Source organism: Scardinius erythrophthalmus (genome assembly GCF_964197995.2).
Source record: "Scardinius erythrophthalmus genome assembly, chromosome: 3".
Taxonomy (NCBI): Eukaryota; Metazoa; Chordata; class Actinopteri; order Cypriniformes; family Leuciscidae; genus Scardinius; species Scardinius erythrophthalmus.
In genome coordinates, this window is record NC_138223.1 from 37,529,690 (window position 1) to 37,548,470 (window position 18,781).

General features: G+C 39.1%; 1 protein-coding gene across 2 annotated transcripts; it reads left to right on the top strand.

The window, feature by feature from the left end:
• The first annotated feature begins 2,491 nt into the window (after nucleotides 1–2,491).
• map2k7 (mitogen-activated protein kinase kinase 7) lies at nucleotides 2,492–14,932 on the top strand. 2 transcript variants are annotated; one of them, XM_081360624.1, is made up of 12 exons: nucleotides 2,561–2,715; nucleotides 5,781–5,828; nucleotides 8,719–8,863; nucleotides 8,959–9,025; nucleotides 9,119–9,232; nucleotides 10,077–10,196; nucleotides 11,899–12,006; nucleotides 12,128–12,307; nucleotides 12,542–12,622; nucleotides 13,212–13,354; nucleotides 13,461–13,506; nucleotides 13,615–14,932. In XM_081360624.1, the coding sequence occupies exons 1-12, from the start codon at nucleotides 2,592–2,594 to the stop codon at nucleotides 13,753–13,755; spliced, it is 1,317 nt and encodes a 438-aa protein (XP_081216750.1). In that variant the 5' UTR covers nucleotides 2,561–2,591; the 3' UTR covers nucleotides 13,756–14,932. The 2 variants fall into 2 exon arrangements, with proteins under 2 accessions (XP_081216751.1, XP_081216750.1); XM_081360625.1 differs by lacking the exon at nucleotides 5,781–5,828 and having other exon boundaries at nucleotides 2,492–2,715.
• The last annotated feature ends 3,849 nt before the right edge of the window (nucleotides 14,933–18,781 follow it).

Below are 18,781 nucleotides of genomic sequence, written 5' to 3' on the forward strand. Positions count from 1 at the left end.
TAATCAGAACACCTACTAAAAGTTTCTCCTGCTCCTAGCTCATGGACACCTCCTACTCACACTCTCCGTCTCTGCAAGTTTCGGAAGGGAATGATTCAGATTTCTCTTGACACAGCTACTAGAAGACAGACGGTTTGCTCACGTGACATCTACGTCGTCAAGCTCAGTTTGAGTCTGCGTAGTACGCTCGACCCCCAGGAAGTAAGAGTTTCTAATTGGCTTCACTTTGTCTCCGTTGAATCCAATGGGGTCGCTGTGTCCATTTCTTTTACTGTCTATGGCCATATTAGACATTCTCTGTCTATAGCAAGTTAGCTTTGAAAGCATGAGATCCCACCCTCCCTTCAGAGCGTCTCCAAAGCCACTCCTTCAAAACACATGAACGCACACAGCAGAGTCTGCAAAGCATCACAAGCCGAGAGACGGCGTTAAACTACCTCACGTCTCAAAGCACATAACATTACAATAATAATTATACGTAACTTGAAGAGCATTAACCTGTACCATCAGACTGCTGCAGATTAATTTCGGCATTGATAGTGTTGCCATTGAATTGCATAATTTTGAGTCACGAACCGTTCCGAGGATAATGTCACAGGTTTCCATCTCTTCCAAATTACAGTAGTTATGGCATGAATGCAGCATAAGCTCGTTGTTTTGGTTCAGGAGGAACTGATGGTGGCTACTGTTTCGGTCGCGGACGGTGCTCGGGGACTGACGTCTGTCCATGAGCCGCGCTGATGACGTGTGATGTCTACGCGAGCGGGTGATCTGACAGGCAGGTAGGACATCATACCTTTGCATTCGGACCGAATGCACTGATTGGATGTATATTTTATGATCATATGCCTTCCACAGACAATATATATACATTTAGACCACTTAACTTAGTGATTGCTAGTATGTGAAGAGACTCATAACAAAAATAATTTTCTGGAACAAATCACCTAACCTACCTTTAAAGGTGCCATATGTCATGTCTGGCAAAAAAAAATCAAGTCATACTCCACATTCCATACCAGATGGGGGCAGTATACCTCCAGAAAGTGAATTGGTCTATGCTCCGCCCCTACCTTCTTAGCTGCACATATACAAGTTAAAATAGGGACAACATCTATTTAGAGTGTTACGCTGCCCGCCTGAAGCTAATTTAGCAGCATATATCAAGTTTGATGTTCATTAGCAATACCACTTCTAGCTAAGTTATCATTAGTCACCAAAAAACATTCGGTCTCATTACACCTTGCAATGTTTTCCGTTACGTTTCGTGCGTCCAGGGTGTGTAAAGCAGAAGCAGCCTGGCCAGCGGCGGAGTATGCGCGATCCGTGAGTGCTGAAGACGTTCTGCACGGCTTTGATGGGTGCGCAGGAGGACACAAATGGGCGGCGACAGCTTCTTCCAGTGGCGGGAGCTTTTTCCTCAGCGCCGTCAACAGATAGAGCGTTACTAAAACTGTATACACCGCCGCCGACTTGAGCTGCAAAGAAGCTCTGGCCGCCCTGTCAAGGACGCTTGTCAAAAAGTACGGGGAAACTTGACCGCTCTGAATATAGTGAGTGAGTGCGCGCGCGCGCGGCCGGGGCTCGCTCTCTCTCTCTCTCTGCTAGTTCTTAGAGGCAGAAGAGCGCGTGCGCGCTTAAAATGTCATATTTTGGTATGATCGTTCACCCGCCAGTGTGGCGGATAGCTTTTTGAGATTTTATTTGTGCTTCAGAGCGCGGTTTTTTCCCTGCAGCGGGTGGTGGTAGGGGTCTCTTGCCAAGGGCTTCAGCCATCCTTCCGCTCTCTTCCCTGAACTGAAATGTAGTAGTGGGCTGTACTTTCCACATCAGGTTCAAGTACGCCCACAAGCCGTGCGAGTTATTCGTGTATTGCATGTTTGGCTGGTGGTTATGTTGCCCGTATACCGCCTCCCATGGCCGAAACTGGTATTACGACACCTGTCGGGCCGTGGCTAGTAATGCTAATGCTAATTAAGGTTGATATCTCTGCAGCACTATAACTTGACATTTTTTTAATGACATCATCGCCCTTATTTCTTCTCATTCTTTTGATATGTGTAGCTCATTTTTGGGATATTTTTACCTCAATTGTTACATATGGCACCTTTAAGCAGCTAGGTTACAAACAATATTGCCTAAACATCAATTCAATAAAATGCCAGGAAAAAGTACCAGGAACAATATATATATATATATATATATATATATATATATATATATATATATATATATATATATATATATATATATATATATATATATATATATATATATATATATAAAATAAAGCGTACATTTAAAAAGACATTGATGAAAAGTAAGAATATTCTTCTGGATACATAAACAAATAATATGAATAGTTATTGTGTGTTTTATATGATTAGTTATTCGTATTATTTATGTGTGTCCGTGCCCGTGGGAGCTAATTTTATATATCAATTTGGCTGTGAAATATAAACTACTTATCCTCGGCTCGGTTTTCCTCGTTGGTCGCGAGAGGGCGGCTGTGAAGGCGCGGTGTGTTTCCTCAACAGCGCCGCTAGAGAGCAGTGAGTCGCGCGCTTGATGGGGCCGCTGAAGTTTTCAAGATGTCGTCGCTGGAGCAGAGACTCTCCCGAATCGAGGAGAAACTCAAGCAGGAAAATAAAGAAGCCCGCAAACGAATCGACCTGAACATCGACATGAGCCCGCAGCGGACGCGCCCGAGGCCAAGTGAGTGTTTGAGAGAGTGAACGCGTGATTGATCATAACGACGGAGAGATGAAATACCTTCTACATGATATAAACAAACCGATAAAATCCTGACACCTCACTCACATTTACTTTTAGGATTCGCTGTTAAAGGTCTGTGGGATTCTGTTTACCAGGGTTTCTACTTTAAATGGTTTACTACGGATTTGTTCTTTAAAATAAATAAATAAATAAAAATATCTGGCAGTCAGCTCACTAGCATTAGCCTGGCGGCTAGTTGTTTAGCAGGCCCTGATACTCGCATATCATTCTCACTGAATGTCTGTCTGATTCTCTCCTATCTGTCTGAAAGACTGTTTTGTCTTTTTATCTGTGTGTTTGTTTGTTTGTCTGTCTGTTCTTCTCACACAATATCAGTGGGAATACCATCATTTAGAGATGCTGTTGGTGTTTAGTGTTGGAAAGTCATCAGTCATGGCAGATTTGTTGTTGTGAATTGCTGGTTTGGTGTTTCTCTTGAGTCTGTCACTGGTCTGTATTTAGAGAATGAGAAAATACATGTTTTGTTTCTCCTTTATAATTTAACGTCTTAAGCTTTTGTCAGTAAGAGGATTGTCTTGAAACCATGGCCACGTTGTAGTGGTTTTTATAGATACGAAGGGATCATGTTAGGAGTGTATTTCAGAGCATTTCAACATTCATTTTATGTGAAAGATTTGCTTGTTTTCCTGCTAGAGTGAAGTGATATAGGCTATCTGTTCTCAAACGTCCCCCACACAGAAATATTCACTGAAATTGTGTTTAATTTGATGTGCTGATGTCCCAGTACATTACTTTCCTAGACACTCACTATTGCTGTCAATTGTTGCCTTGTGCTGGCTCTTTTTTACCCTAATCATAAACACTTTCAGGTTGTCAGCTTGTGTATTTATAATATGAAGAAATAATTTAGTCTCTTGACGCTATTACATGGTCATAGACAGTAACTGAAGCGGGTAGACCGACGACAGTGTTAACTGTGTGTTTAGAATTGCTTACAGCATTGGAAGCTGAAGCTGGGAAAGTAAAGTGTCCTGTCCATCGTATGCACTCTTCAGAATCTCGCCCGAAGAAGTGTCATCCGGGGACCTTTTGCCGGCATCTTTTATTAGTACTGTGAATTCTGACATACTACTTTTGTCACATACTGTTTTTTGTCTACTATATAGCAGGGTAGTATGCGTTTTTCAGATGCAGCCTAAGACTAAGGATAGTGTACAGTCAGCAGATTGTTACACTATCCAGGGTGAGACAAGACCCCACTGCGAAATTACCCCGCTGCTTTAGCCTGGGAAAACCCAGACAACTTCCGGCAAATTTAGATTTGCTCTGCAAGTAGTCTGACAAAGAGCTCATTCAAGCCCATTTCTAATCCGTCGAAATCGCGGCACCAATCAGAAACGTTGAGGCGGGCTTTACACAATGACGATCGCTCTGATTGGTTTTAGGTCTATCCAATTGCGCCCAGATGCATTTGAGCGACGTCCGTTCAACTTTTAAATGCATTATTAATATACAAATTGCAAACACATGAGGACAGTCTCCATGAAAGAACCACTGGCAGATGAACGTGCTACTACATTTCTCTCCGAAACGGTAGGAAATTAAATTATATTTAATAGAGGATTTTAACTGTGACAAGATGATTGACAGGGCAGTTTACGTGACATGATGCACGCGACAGATCCGTCCGATAAAGATGATGAAGTAGTATGTCCCAAAGCTTGCCTACTTTTTTGCTACACATTCAAAAGTAAATACCTTTCCTTCACAAAAAGAGTACATACTTTTATGGCGTAGTGTAACTAGGCGAATTGGGACGCAGCATATGGCTTTACACGATGACGATCGCTCTGATTGGTTTTAGGTCTATCCAATTGCGCCCAGAGGCATTTGAGCGACGCCCGTTGGTGACACCCCTTTGGAAATGAGTTATTAATGAAGCTTTGCCAGACCATAACTCAGTTACTACTGAGAATGGTCTGGTTTTAACCAGGCTACCGCTGCTTATGTGTCTACTTGCAACATAAATAAATGAGAACAAAATATGAATTTGATATATTTTATTACCTCAAGATTACTCACAATACCCGTTTGAGTGGCCTGTTATCGGTTGTCGTTGAATAACAGACAACTAGATGGCACGATTGAAGTGTATACAGTCCAGTGTAGACCGCCTCACGACAAGAGGCAATATCTTGCCCTGGGATTGACCAGTACAACGGTGGGTAATGAAGAGCGACCACAGTGTGTTGTGTGCCTCAGAATGTTAGCTTCTGACAGTATGAAGCCGAAGTTGAGACGGCACTTATAGACTTCACATCACGAACACAAAGAGAAGCCCATTGAAGTTGAAAAGTTGTATTTATTATAGTATTTCTAATAAATCCTATAGGATTTTGCAAGCAAGGTCGTGTCTGAGAGTGTATTTATGGGTGCATGTTAGTGGGGGGTTTGAATATACTTTTCTCTACAAAAGGGACACCTGGCAGAAATAGTTTGGGAAACACTGGAATAATGATCAAGTTAAAGGGACAGATCACCCAAAAATGAAAATTGTTATGATTTACACACCCACCATGTCGTTCCAAAACTCTATGACTTACTTTCTTTTGTGGAAGAGGCAAAATATCATCAAAATCCCAGAAATAGCGAGAGATCTTTTTTTTTTTTTTTTTTTTTTTTTTTTATTAAGCATACAACAGCATTACATTAGGGTGACAATTACATTTTTTTGGTAGAATATCCCTTTAATTGATCATGGTTTCAGATACCAAAAAGTGTGTAGTGCTTTCTCAGATGAAAGAGAAATGACAATATTTAAACCCATTCGGCTTAACTAACAGATTTTCCCCCCATATCGGATTCTGTCATTATCTGGATGTGTGTTTTTTTTAGGTGGTGTCAGTATTAAATAGGCTTGGTGAAGTGCGCTCGCGTTGAAGCCGGTGAATCATAACATTTGAAGAGAGGACAGAGTGATTCCTGTAGGTGTGTGTGGGCTTTTAGTAATGAGTGTGTGTGTATTTTTTCTCCTCTGTATCTAGTCATCGTGATCCAGCTCAGTCCAGCTCCAGCTCCCTCCCAGCGCGCAGGTACCATCATCATCATCATCATCACCACCACCACCACCACCACGCTGCATCACCCTCTCTCTCCTTCTCTATCTTTACCTTGCAGGTTACATTCACTACATCATCTCTCTTTTGCTCTCTTCTCTTTCTCTCCTCTCCATTTTTTTTTTATATTCTGCCAACTATCATTCTTTCTTTCCCTCTTTCTCTTCTAAGTCTCTTTCTCACGCTCTCTTCCTAAAAGTCTACATGAAATGGCATTCACCAGCCTTTTTACTTTTGTAGTGTGACGTGAAACATCAAGAATAAATGCAGGATGCAGGAAAGGACTTGACTTTATTTATCAGTAAAAAAAAAGAAGTGGTTGGAGACATCAGCTGACAAGGAAACAGAAAACATTTTCTGCTTTTAGAAGCAGAAAACATTTTTTTGTCCTCTGGGTTATGTTGTTTTTAAGTCCCATGGAAGCAAAATACGATATCTTAATTTAGCTAATTTTCTGTGTGCTGCTATTGAGCAGAGTTCAAGCAGTGTAATATTTACATTAAAAGTGGATGTGTAAAATTAAATACATTTAAACATTACTGAATTTACCTTTAATTCATTTCGTAATAAATTACAATCAAACTTCTGAAGTTTAAGAAACATGTTTTTGAAAGTAGCCTATGCTCAAAACACAGAACATTTTTTAAATATTATTATAGCATAGCTGTTTTCTGTGTCATTGTATTTTAATTTATTCCTGTGATTAAATCAGAATATTCAGCTTCATTACTCCAGTCTTTAGTGTCACATGATCCTCCAGAAACCAGTCTAATATGATGATTTGATGCTCAAGAAACAATGAATAATGATCAATGTTAAATACAGTTGTGCTGCCTAATATTTTTCTGAATTCCAGGATACATATATTCTTTGAGTAGAAAGTTCAAAAGAACAGCATTTTGAAAGTTTTTTTAACATAAATAAATGTTTACTGTCATTTTTGATCAATTTAATGCATTCTTGCTGAATAAAACTATTCATTTCTTTAAAAAAACAACAACATCCTTCTCACCCCACACTTAAATAGGGTAAACTTAAATAAAAGTAAATAGGGTCCATTTTAATCTCACGTTGGCTTTCTTTCATTAATCTCATTTACATAAACAGTTTCTATAAAGTGCATGATATATGTTTCAAGAAAACATCATTTCTTTCTTTCAGTGCTGAAATCTCATCCTATTTTTGTTCACTTTGTCTATATTCAAAAATCATCTTCCTCTCTTCCTTTCTTTAATTCCTTCTCTCATTTCCTTTTCCCACCTGAACATGAAAAGGGATCTGCGAGCGTGTGTGTGTGGTGTGAGACCTGTGTGTAGGATTAACTTGTGTTGTTGGAAGATCAGACATTGTGCATGTTGTTGGCTATAACTGCACGGCCCGACTGAGTGAACACCTCCACACACACAAACACACAGCTATGGCGGCACTCGACAGGGTGTTCTGTGTTCAGTAACTGTTGGGTTTGAGCTTGTCTGGCCTCTCCTGTCTCTCAGCTCTTTGTCCGTTCTTTCCGGAAGAGACGTCTTCGGCTCTGATGTGAATTGCGGCCACGTAGTCGCCTGTATGTGTGTGTCCAGCAGGTGTTTCTGCACTGAATTGCTTGACCTCACTGACTAACCCAAGCTAACCGATTCTCTCCCATGAACAGGTTTTTCTGAGGAGGAATCAGAAGTTCAACGGTTATCCCTTTCTCCTTTTCCTCTTTATTTGTCAAACCCTGATAAAGCAGTGTCGTTTCTATGCTCAAACAACACATGTATCAATTGTTTCGTTTTGCACGGTTTGGTGAGCGAATGCCAAATGTCACCCGGTGGTGACTTCTGCTTGTCTCTCATAAGACTCTGCCCCGGTGCATGCTGGGAATGCTAACACTAACTCCAATGGCTGGTTTTCACTGTTTGGCAGCCTTTGTCACTTCTGTGTGTGAGTGTGTCTGATCTCGGCATGACATGGACAGTTATTACTGTCTTTGTGTGATTGATATTTCCTCAGGATTTTACATTGTCACAAATGTCTTTTTAAGACTGTAAAACAGACTTTGACTGGTTTTCCATGGACTGTAATTAAACATTGACCCAAAATGTGCTCCACAACTCACAATCAAGATGTAGTGAATCTCACAAAACCTGTCAAGAAATGCCCAGGTCATATTTCAAAAGATGATTAATATGTTTTATTATTATTAGAAGAAAATGGTTGTTGTTAATGTTATTGTCAGATCTGTTATTGTCATGTTTTGTTATTATATATGATAATAAATATAACACATTTAATCTTTAATAACATCAACAAGAACAAATTGTTAGAAAACAAATAAATTTTGTTTTTATATTATTATATAACAACAATAATAATTTATTTTTATTAGATGCTGTAACAAGTATGTTTGATTTATATTTGTATATTATTATAACAATAATAGTTATTATTAGAACAAATCAATTTTATTTTTTATTACAATAGTTGTAATTCCAACAATAACTATTAGAAAACACGTTATTTTATTTGTATTATTTAATAATTTATATAATAATTTATTATTGATGTTATATTTTCAATAATGAAAGCTTTTAATATATTATATTAATAAAGAAAATTAAGAAAGGCATTTAAAAATAAGCATGTTGCAGTTTGACACTTTTCATACACGTTACCCCCGATTTTTAGTAGTCTACTGTACTATGAGGGGGTAAAATAGACCTCAGAGTGAATCTGGATCAGCTGTCAGATTCTGTACCCTCAGACCTGAGGCTCTTAAATTAGGGTCCGTCGTGAACATTTGCCCCTGTAATCAATTGACTGTCACTGACTTGCTGTCTTCTGTCCATTCTCCCACTCGTTCCAACCTTCTGTTCTGTCTTTACAGCTTTACAGTTACCATTGGCCAACGATGGAGGAAGTCGCTCATCCTCTTCAGAAAGCTCTCCTCAACACCCCTCGTACCCTAGCAGACCCCGACAAATGCTCACGCTTCCCACCCCACCCTACTGCCTACAGAAGAGCCTAGAGAAGTACGTCACATGCTCAGCATAGTGTAGTGTGCTCATTTCTCATTTAAGTAAAGGGTCTTAGTGTGTTAATCTGTTGCTTATGGTTTTATCTTCAGTGCTGAAATCGATCAAAAGCTTCAGGAAATCATGAAACAAACCGGATATCTGAAGATTGACGGACAGGTGAGTCACCAGTCAGAGTCTGTCTTTATAGATTCTGACGATATTGAAAGTGGGAAAAGTGCCCGACCTCGTATGTGTGTGTGTGTTCTCCAGCGTTACCCTGCAGAGGTGACGGATCTGATCAGTGAGGGGGAGATCGGCAGTGGAACCTGTGGACAGGTGTTTAAAGTTCGCTTTAAGAAGACTGGCCATGTCATCGCTGTCAAGGTCAGTTCAGCGCTCGGCTTCTCTGCTAGATCTGTTGTGGCTGATGATTAGTGTGTATAAAACTGCCATAGTCACGGGATTTCAGTAAACGAGGCTTCATTACGTCATAACTGTTTCGAAACGTTGCAAAATTTCAATGGTTCATCGCTAGAGGAGGCGATGATCTCTGTGAACCAGTGATTTTTACCTGATCTCGGATCAGTTTTATACATTTTTATACATTTAATGACACATTTGTTTAACAAAAAGGAAGAGTTGTAGATAAAAGTGTCTTACTGGTCTGATTAACCAAGCTCTCCAAAAAACAAACTAAATAAGCTTGACGATTTAATAAAATAACACATATTATGGAGACACTTCATATTTAGTGGTATTAGATGATTTGGTAATTTCATTTAATAGATTACACCTTAAATGAAACGGTCGGTAATGACTTTTTTTTTAAAAGGTAAAAGGCGTTTCGAAACAGTGAATCATTTTGCGAATCAATTGGTTCAAAGTTTCGAAATGCTTTGTTTCTCACATCACTACTGATAATGCAGAGTTAGTCTTTTTCTGGATGGGATTAAACCAGGAGTTTTCAAACTTTTTGATCAAGGACCCCTAAATATAATTTGTCATAAATTGTCATTGTGCTAAAGCCAAAAGAAATTCCAGAAAATATGATTATGCAAATTTTTGTATGATGGAGTTTTTATATCCATGTGTTTGTCTTCTTGAACTTTCCTTGTAATTACTGAGTCATTAAAGCCGCAGTTAAGGCAGGAGTAATTACTGTTTACTAATTACATCACTGGTGTTGTTCTTGTTGTGTTTGATTGTGTTCCCCTGTTTTTCTGTGCAGCAAATGAGGAGGACGGGTAATAAAGACGAGAATAAGAGAATCCTCATGGATCTGGACGTTGTGTTGAAGAGTCATGACTGTCCGTACATCATTCAGTGCTATGGAGCAATAGTCACCAATGTGAGTGTCAACAAGTCACCTTTATTTATATGTCACTTTATACTATGCAGGTTGTTTCAAAGCAGCTTTACAGTGATAAATTATGCAAACAGAATTCAATTCTGCTGCTCTAATAAGGCAACTGTAAACAGTCATTATTCAATTGAAGTCAGTTCAGTAACTGTGTGCATAAGTGCATCATTTATAAAGCAGATCTGCAGAAAACAGTGATGTCATCATCATCCAGCTAAGTTGAGTTTTCATCCAATAGTGTCTGTGCTGTCAAATCAGTAATATTGCTGAATATTAAGTGTCCCCAACTAAGCAAGCCAGAGGCGACAGTGGCAAGGAACCCAAACTCCATCAGGTGACAGAAATGGAGAAAAAAAAACCTTGGGAGAAACCCTCTGGCCAACGAACGAGCACGGTGTGATTATGATTCAGGCTGCATCAGAAGTCAGATTGTGGATCGGTAGCATTCAAAATATTTCATTCAGTTCCTTCTGCTTGAAGATGGGATTCATCACGCTGGTATGGAGACGAAGCTGCCCATTGGGGTCTGTGCAGAGGACTTGTCTGGTTCTTGAGGTCTTTGCTGAGGATCTGTGCCGACGGCTGTCGTGTCGACAAGGTCTTCACAGGGGATTGTTCTAGTAGACACGGTCTCTGCCGACATTCAGGGCTGCCATGAGGTCGTGTCTAGGTGCAGGTCCACCATCTGATCTGGATACGACCCGGATCCGGCTGACTACGGTAACCTCGGGATGAGACAGACAGGCTAATATTAGCGTAGATGCCATTCATCTTACGATGTAACAAGAACATCTGGTGTTATAGGACGTGTTCCCGGTTGACCTAATTTATGCAGCCTAATAATCCTTAAATGGATTTGAATGATAGAAATATGATAATGTTGTTATGTGTATGCCAGGTTAAAGAGATGTGTAGTCTAGATTTAAACTGACAGTGTGAGTCTGCTTCCCGAACAAGGCTAGGAAGACTGTTCCAGAGTTTGGGAGCTAATTCTTTTTCAAATATTACATTTCATGCAGTGTGTAATATAGTTTGTTGTGAATGTTAAAGGTCTTCAAAGTTTCAATCATCAAAGTGTACGACAAATAAAGTTATTGTCTCCTTAAAGAAAGAATCGATTCTGAACTGCTGAAACAAGTCGTCAGTAATTCCAGTCTCGCTTCCTGTTACGTAACAATTTCACAAATTTGCATAATGCCTGTCTATGGTCTTCATTGGCTGCCCACAAACGACGTCTACTTTGACCCACCTTCAAACACTGTATTTGTAGCTGAGGCCTGGAAGAGTTTGGTTTGTGTCATCGAAATGTCGAGAAGGCGCTGTTTTCTGCGCTGTGAATCATCTTTCCATGCTCTTCAAAAAGATGAGGATGTGGTGGAATTGATAAGGAGCAAACCATGACCATCGTTCGTATAACTGTGTATCAAGCGTTGAGGAAGCCTCCAGAGGACAAATTCAGATATGGTAATAGGCATTTTGGATATGACACACACTGTAAGCGGTCGACCAATCACAACAGACTGGTCCGTGGGACTAATCAGAGCAGGGTAGGCTCGTAGAAAGGCGGGGTTTAGAGAAACTGAATCTTACTGGAATTACAACCCAATTGCTAAATTAGGAACCATTAAAATAGCATAAATGGGGACCTTTAAATATATTGAATTATTTAAAGGTGTCTCTTTCTCGATAGACGGATGTGTTCATCGCCATGGAACTAATGGGGACGTGTGCAGAGAAGCTGAAGAAGAGGATCCAGGGGCCCATACCAGAGGCCATTCTGGGAAAGATGACCGTGGCCGTAAGACTTTTTAAATTCACCTGATTCAGAATGCCATCTATTATTGGTTAGATATTGGTCTGTTTGCAAGTTGAAACTCTCAGATCCTTTTTCATCTCACACTTTTTCTGTTTGTATGTAGATTGTGAAGGCTCTGCTTTATCTGAAAGAGAAACACGGTGTCATTCACCGAGACGTGAAGCCATCTAATATCCTGTTGGATGACAAAGGGCAGATCAAACTGTGTGATTTTGGCATTAGTGGCCGACTTGTGGATTCTAAGGCCAAGACTCGCAGCGCCGGATGTGCTGCATACATGGCGGTGAGCACACATTGGGATTTCAAGGTTTTAGAAAAATACATAACAAAGTAACATTATGGGGTAAATTTGAAATGTGCATATATAAAGTTCTGCAGTATTTGTAGGTCGCTAATCAAAAATGCACATTTATCCTGCAAAAGCAAAAGTTGAACAAAATTAATGTTTTACTTAGTGTCAGCCTTTTCCATATTATGCATCATGCATGTTTCATCTCTTGTGTTTTTGTTTGTTTAGCCTGAGAGAATAGACCCTCCAGACCCCAGTAAGCCAGACTATGACATCAGAGCTGACGTCTGGAGTCTTGGCATTTCTCTGGTGAGTTCTTCTTCCTACGTTTTGTTGAGCCGACCCTCGTTCACCTCGTCAGGAAGGAATGATAGTAAAGACATTTATAATGTTGCAAAAGATTTGTATTTCAAATAAATGCGGTTCTCGTGAAGGTTCTATTCATCAAAGAATGCATCAGTTTCCACAAAAAAGATTAAGCAGCAAACACTGTTTTCATCATTGATAATAATAAGATCATTTTATAATAGAGCACCAATAACAATAGCGCATTAAATCAGCATAATAGAATGATTTCTCATAAGAGAATGTGACACTGAAGACTGGAGTAATGATGCTGAAAATTCAACTTTGATCACAGGAATAAATTACTTTTTTCAATAGTTATTTTAAAATACAAAAATATTTCACAATATTAATGTTTTACTGTAACTTTGACCAAATAAGCGCAGCATTGTTGAGCATAAGAGACTTCTTGTAAAAAAAAAAAAAAGCTTAAAAATCTTACCAACCCCCAAAGTTCTGGACTGTTTTGTAAATGTAATTTAAGAGCTGTATTTCAAAACACAATCTACTTGATTAACTAAAAGTGATTATTTATATTCCTCCCCGCCTGTAGGTGGAGCTAGCCACGGGACAGTTTCCTTACAAGAACTGCAAAACAGACTTTGAGGTTCTCACCAAAGTTCTGCAAGAGGACCCACCAGTCCTTCCTCTCGGCATGGGCTTTTCCCCTGACTTTCAGTCCTTCGTCAAAGACTGGTACACCCACATACAGTTACATAAACATAGCAAAGTTTTAGCACCCCGTCAATGGGTCAGTTGTGTGTGAGTTGTGCACAGATCTTAATTTTCTTTATCTCTGCAGCCTCACAAAGGATCACAGAAAAAGGCCAAAATACCACAAGCTGCTTGTAAGTCTCAATCACCCCTGTAACTTGAGCATTAGTCGTAGTGCTCAGTTCAGTATCATGATCATGTTCTGATCATTTGTTCACGCTGGTGGTCTTGTTTTTCTTTAGGAACACAGTTTTATCCGTCGTTACGAGGTGTCCGAGGTAGACGTGGCGGGCTGGTTCCTGACGGTGATGGAGCGCACAGAGTCTCCTCGCAGCAGCCAGTGCTTCAACCATCACCAGCTCCACTCTCTCTTCAGCAGGTAGCCAGGCGGAGAACGGCAGAGAAAGAATGATGCGATGTCGAGAAGTTGATTTAGAGACACGGATGGACAGGTTTGAAATGTAAATTACGTTAACGAAAAAGACAGGATGGAGTGGAAATGGACCGATTGAGAGGGGAGAAATGGCAGAAACAAAAGCTAGAATGTTCATTTTGGAGTTTGACTGATCGACAGACAATCCCGGGCAGGTTTGATGTAAATCTGAAATATTTTTGTCCTTCTCATCCACCCATTGAACAGGATGGACCATTACAGGTTGCAGTCTAACACGCTCACTGTGACACACGCGCGCACGCACATTTGCAGTAACACTGTTTCACTAAACCTCCGCGCATTGACCGTCATATAAAGATTAGCCACAAGAGTAAGCGTACAGTCTATTTAGTTCACTTCCAAATCCGCACGTCATGAGGTCCTCCGTAGCCCCTTACTCAGGGACTGAACAGAGTAGTCGAGCAACACTGTGCAATGGTGTGTGTGTGTGAGTGTGTGTTATCCGTTTATCAGTCCTAGTTCTTCGCTTTCCTGTACGGTTCAAGTACACCTGTTCACAGCCATTAATTGAATCCAAGCAAATAGAAACTAGCGAGATAATAGCTGCGTGATATATCATAAATTATGTTTTCTAGAAGTGTTCTTTTCTATGCTAGCAGAAATCGGCAGACATTTCAGTGATAGTAACACGTACTTAAAGCGTTAGTGATTCTTAGTGGTAGAACTTCTAATCCTTGATGTTTCGATTTTTATAACTAGTTTGGCTTGGACTTTCATGTATGGAAATAGATATATTGGCTAAAAAAGATGATTGCATATTAAGAAAAAAATAGTGGTTGACCGATAAGGGTGTTTTTAAAGGTGAAGTGTATCATTTTCTCGATGTTACAACACTTCTTATCCCAATTTAAAATGCCAAAACATCTATAAATGAGCAATTTGTGTTTGTTTGAGCAGCCTCACCCAGCCAATGGCAGATGGGGGGATTGTTAAGAAAAACATTATTATACCGTTCATCATTATTTCCGTTAATGGTAGTCATGCACAAATTACACACTTCACTTCTACTGGCGATGCTGATATCTAGAAAGAATTCTGTCCATCAGCCAATGGCGATAATCTCAAAATTGCCAAATTTTGCACTATGTATCGGTCTATCACTAGATAAAACACAAAAAAATTAGCCCAGAGTTTGTAAAGTCATAACAATGCACACCTCAGGAAGACAAGTGTTAGAAATGGGGATTTTTAACAGGATTTAGCTGTGTCTTAGAGTGTCTGAGGATGAAACCACAATCAAAGTCACCAAAAGCCAACATGAGAGATGTTGTCAGAGACAAGCGGGGGACGTTTTGCAGGTTGTTTCAAGCGTTTCCTCCTCAAGAATACAAAACGTCTCATTTTGTGAGTAGAACATTTCTGAACATCACCCGACTCATCTACCCAGACAACCGTTCATTATCTCAATCTCTTCACCGTTCTCTTTCCCATGAGTATTTGAGTTCCCGCAAACCAAAGCATTTTTTTTTTTGACACGGCACTGCTTTTTTCCTGCCAAGCTGTTGTTCTCAGAGGATTTCAGCACCTGCTCAAGGGTCACGCTGAAGATGTTCAGCGACTTTCACAACCAAAGCTGTAGAGTTCGAGATTCACTGCTTTAAGAAGCCAAATCACTGCTAGACTGAGCGTGAGGGGGGAAAAAAATGACTAAAATCAGCAAGGAAAGATTTAGAGGGTGATGGTACGTTGAGACAGGGAGTATGGTGTTGTATAAGGGACTGAAGAAAGAGTGATTAATGTAGCGGAGGAAATAATGGGACGGGAGAGATAATTAGGGAAAAGGCATTTGAAAGTATGAGAGAAAGTCTCCAGTGAAGTCTTAAAGAAAGTATTGGCTCATTTTTGAGAGGTTTGATGAGATTTCAGGGCTGACAGTAACAGGTGTTGGTTGTTTTATAGATCGCTGTGTTGTGAGCTAGCTGGACGTTGCATAAAAGCTTTCAATCGTTTTGGAACCAATTTTTATTTTTAGTTTGTGTTGTTTAGCATCTTACGGTTTTGTTCATTATCCTTGAAACTTTGTTCTTTTTGTCTGCTATTATTATTATTATTATTATTATATTTATTTATTATCTTACTGCTGCTACTGTTTACTTTAGATGCTGCTCTCAGTGATTATATTCCCCAAAGGACGATTCTTTTTTTTTTTTTTTTCTCTAAACCAAATGCATAAAACACTGCAATGTCTTCTACACATTTACCAAATACGAGAATGATTACATGTAAAACGCATGATGTGATTCATTAAGAGACAAAGAGAAAGCAAGCAAGTAAATTGAGAATCTCTATTTACCTATATCTATATTTATATCTCAATAGTTTTTTTTTTTTTAAACTATGCCACTATGCCAACTCACAAACGTCACGACTCACTCTGAGCTACTAATAAGAACGCCTTCCAGTTATTTGTACAAAATAATAGACACCAGCTGGTAATATCTATATATATTTGAGCTAGATTTCCCTTATTACACCATTAGCTGTGAGTCACACAAACGGATATGTTTGTAATTGTCCTCCTGTTTCCGTCCTGCGGTGGATGAATTCATGAGTTTTATTCATCAAATAGTCAGTTATCATTCACCTCATTAAATATTTTGGCTACTTTGATTTATGCTAATTTGTTTGACTATGCAATAACACATATTTAGTAAATGAATTCTGTAGATTTTGTCCCAAATTCATCATTTGGAAGTTTTCCATCGAATTGGATTGACAAATTAATCAAAAGAGCCAATAAAACAGGACATTTTTATTTATTTTTCTCATAGTATACTTAACAATGAGCTGTAACTATTTATCTCCCAATAGTTTCTTCGCTCTTTTCACATGCCAAATAGAATCTCTAACAGGACTCTTGCTGTCAACATAACACTGGTTTCCTGTTTGGTGTTGATATTCATCACAGATACTGTGGTACCTGCCTGTCTGTCCGTCCGTCATTCTCTCATTAGACCTTATAGATAGAACCGCAGCATTACACACCAAAGGTGTCATCAATAAAACAAATTCAAACCAGTGGCGTTGTTGTCATTAGGATGATTATTGTTATTCTAGATGATACTGGATTGTTCTGAGGGATACACAGCTTCATGTATGTAATTTCCTGCGAGACTGTGGCGGGTGAGGTACTGGAAATGGCATCTTAGTGACATGTTATTTTTCAGTCCGTCACCCTTCTCTGTCGGGCTTTTATTTTGCTGGCACACACACCGATGGAAGCTTGTTTAATTAAAATTGCAATTGCGAATTTATATCTCCCAATTTAGACTTTTCCTCAGAATTTCGAGAAATAAACTCGCAATTGCAAGACAAAAGTACAAATTTCAGGTTTATATTTTGCAATTCTGATGTTATTTCTCACAATTCTGAGAAATTCTGAGAAAATCTGAAAAGCAAAAAAACTATTTCGAGATATTTATTGCATTAATGCAATTGCAAGAAATAGTCAAGAATTCTGATATAAATCGCAATTGCGAGAAAAATTTAAGAATTGTGATATAAACTCGCAATTGTGAGGAAAAAAGTCAGAATTTCAGGTTTATATTTGCAATTCTGACTTTATTTAATGGAAAAAAAAGAATTGGAAGATTGCAATTGCAAGAAATGACGTCAGAATTGCGACATATAATTTCGTAATTACGAGACAGAAATCAGAATTGCGAGTTCATATGTCACAATTTGGAAATTGTAAGGTATAAACTTGCAATTGTTACTTCTGTTATAAACTCAAATAAATACAAATAAAAAGTTGGCAGAAACAAGCTTCCGTACACACCTCTAAGGAAAAATGATCTCTGAGATGCTAATCTTTATGGTTTATGCTTGGTTTAAAGTGTACTTCCATTCACTGTTTTCTGGCACTATTTGAATTTGTTTTTCATTGTAATTCATAATTTTCTTATTTTATTTCTATTGATTCTCAAATCAAAGCATCAGTTATTTGTGTTTTATTTTTAAAGTAGGCGTTTCTGCGAATAGGACAGAGATACCGAACCCATTTCTGCGGGCGGTAGTAGTACACATCCCTGAACACCAAATGATGTTAACTAAACCAGTGCGTGCTGCTGTTTCACTTGCATTATTGTTTATCTGTATGCGCGTGCGCGTGTGTGGCAGCATCACTGTTATTTTTGGTGTGTGTGTGCTCAGGCGTGTGCTTTGCCGTCATGTTGAATGAGTGTTTATTACTTTTTTAATGATCATAATAATGCCCCATCTGTAATTAAACCAAATACTCACTATGCAGTCACTCAAATCAAGTCCGTTTGCATCCCCCCCCTCCCCCTCCCCCTCCCCCTCCCCCTCCCCCTCCCGTATATACACAACTACTGGAGTCTCTTTATCTCTGTGACGAGCGAGTGAATATGACTTCCTCAGCTAGAGCGATCAATAGAGAGAGTGTTTTCTTTTGTTTTTCTTCAATGAGCTGACATATTTAAGGATTGTACTGGGATGGGGTGGGAGGGGTGTGTTTGGGGTTGGTAGTTCGGAGAAATAGTTTGTCAAGTGCTGTAAGTATATCAATTGCATGTTATGATCTCTGAAGTAACTGCCATTGATTTTACATTTTTGTTGGGGGGGGAGGGGAGACAAGTATTTTCTTTTATTTATGATTTTTACATATATATATTCTGTATTTTTTTTTTCAATACATTGTGTTTTTAGAAAAAGACACACTTTTGCCTTTTTATGTCTCCTGACTTTTTTGATCTTAATATGCATTATACAATTTTTACTTTCATCATTGTTGGCTGATTTCAAGCTGTGATGATATTTTGTCATTTGTATTGACTCTTGACCTTTCGTTTGTTTTTCCTCCATGTCGTGTTTGTGAGTGAGTGAGCGCTAAGAGAGGTTTTAGCAAGACATTTTGTCTTCAGCTGTTAGAAAACCAAAAGTCTATTATTTTGTATCTGTTTTGGTCCTTTTGTAACCATTTATTTTCATACCAT

Coding starts and splice junctions, on each gene's coding strand:
- map2k7 (XM_081360624.1), top strand. CDS start 2,592: ATGTCGTCGCTGGAGCAGAGACTCTCCCGAATCGAGGAGAAACTCAAG. Junction 12,623..13,211: donor GGAGTCTTGGCATTTCTCTG/GTGAGTTCTTCT, acceptor CCCCGCCTGTAG/GTGGAGCTAGCCACGGGACA. Junction 13,507..13,614: donor CAAAATACCACAAGCTGCTT/GTAAGTCTCAAT, acceptor GTTTTTCTTTAG/GAACACAGTTTTATCCGTCG.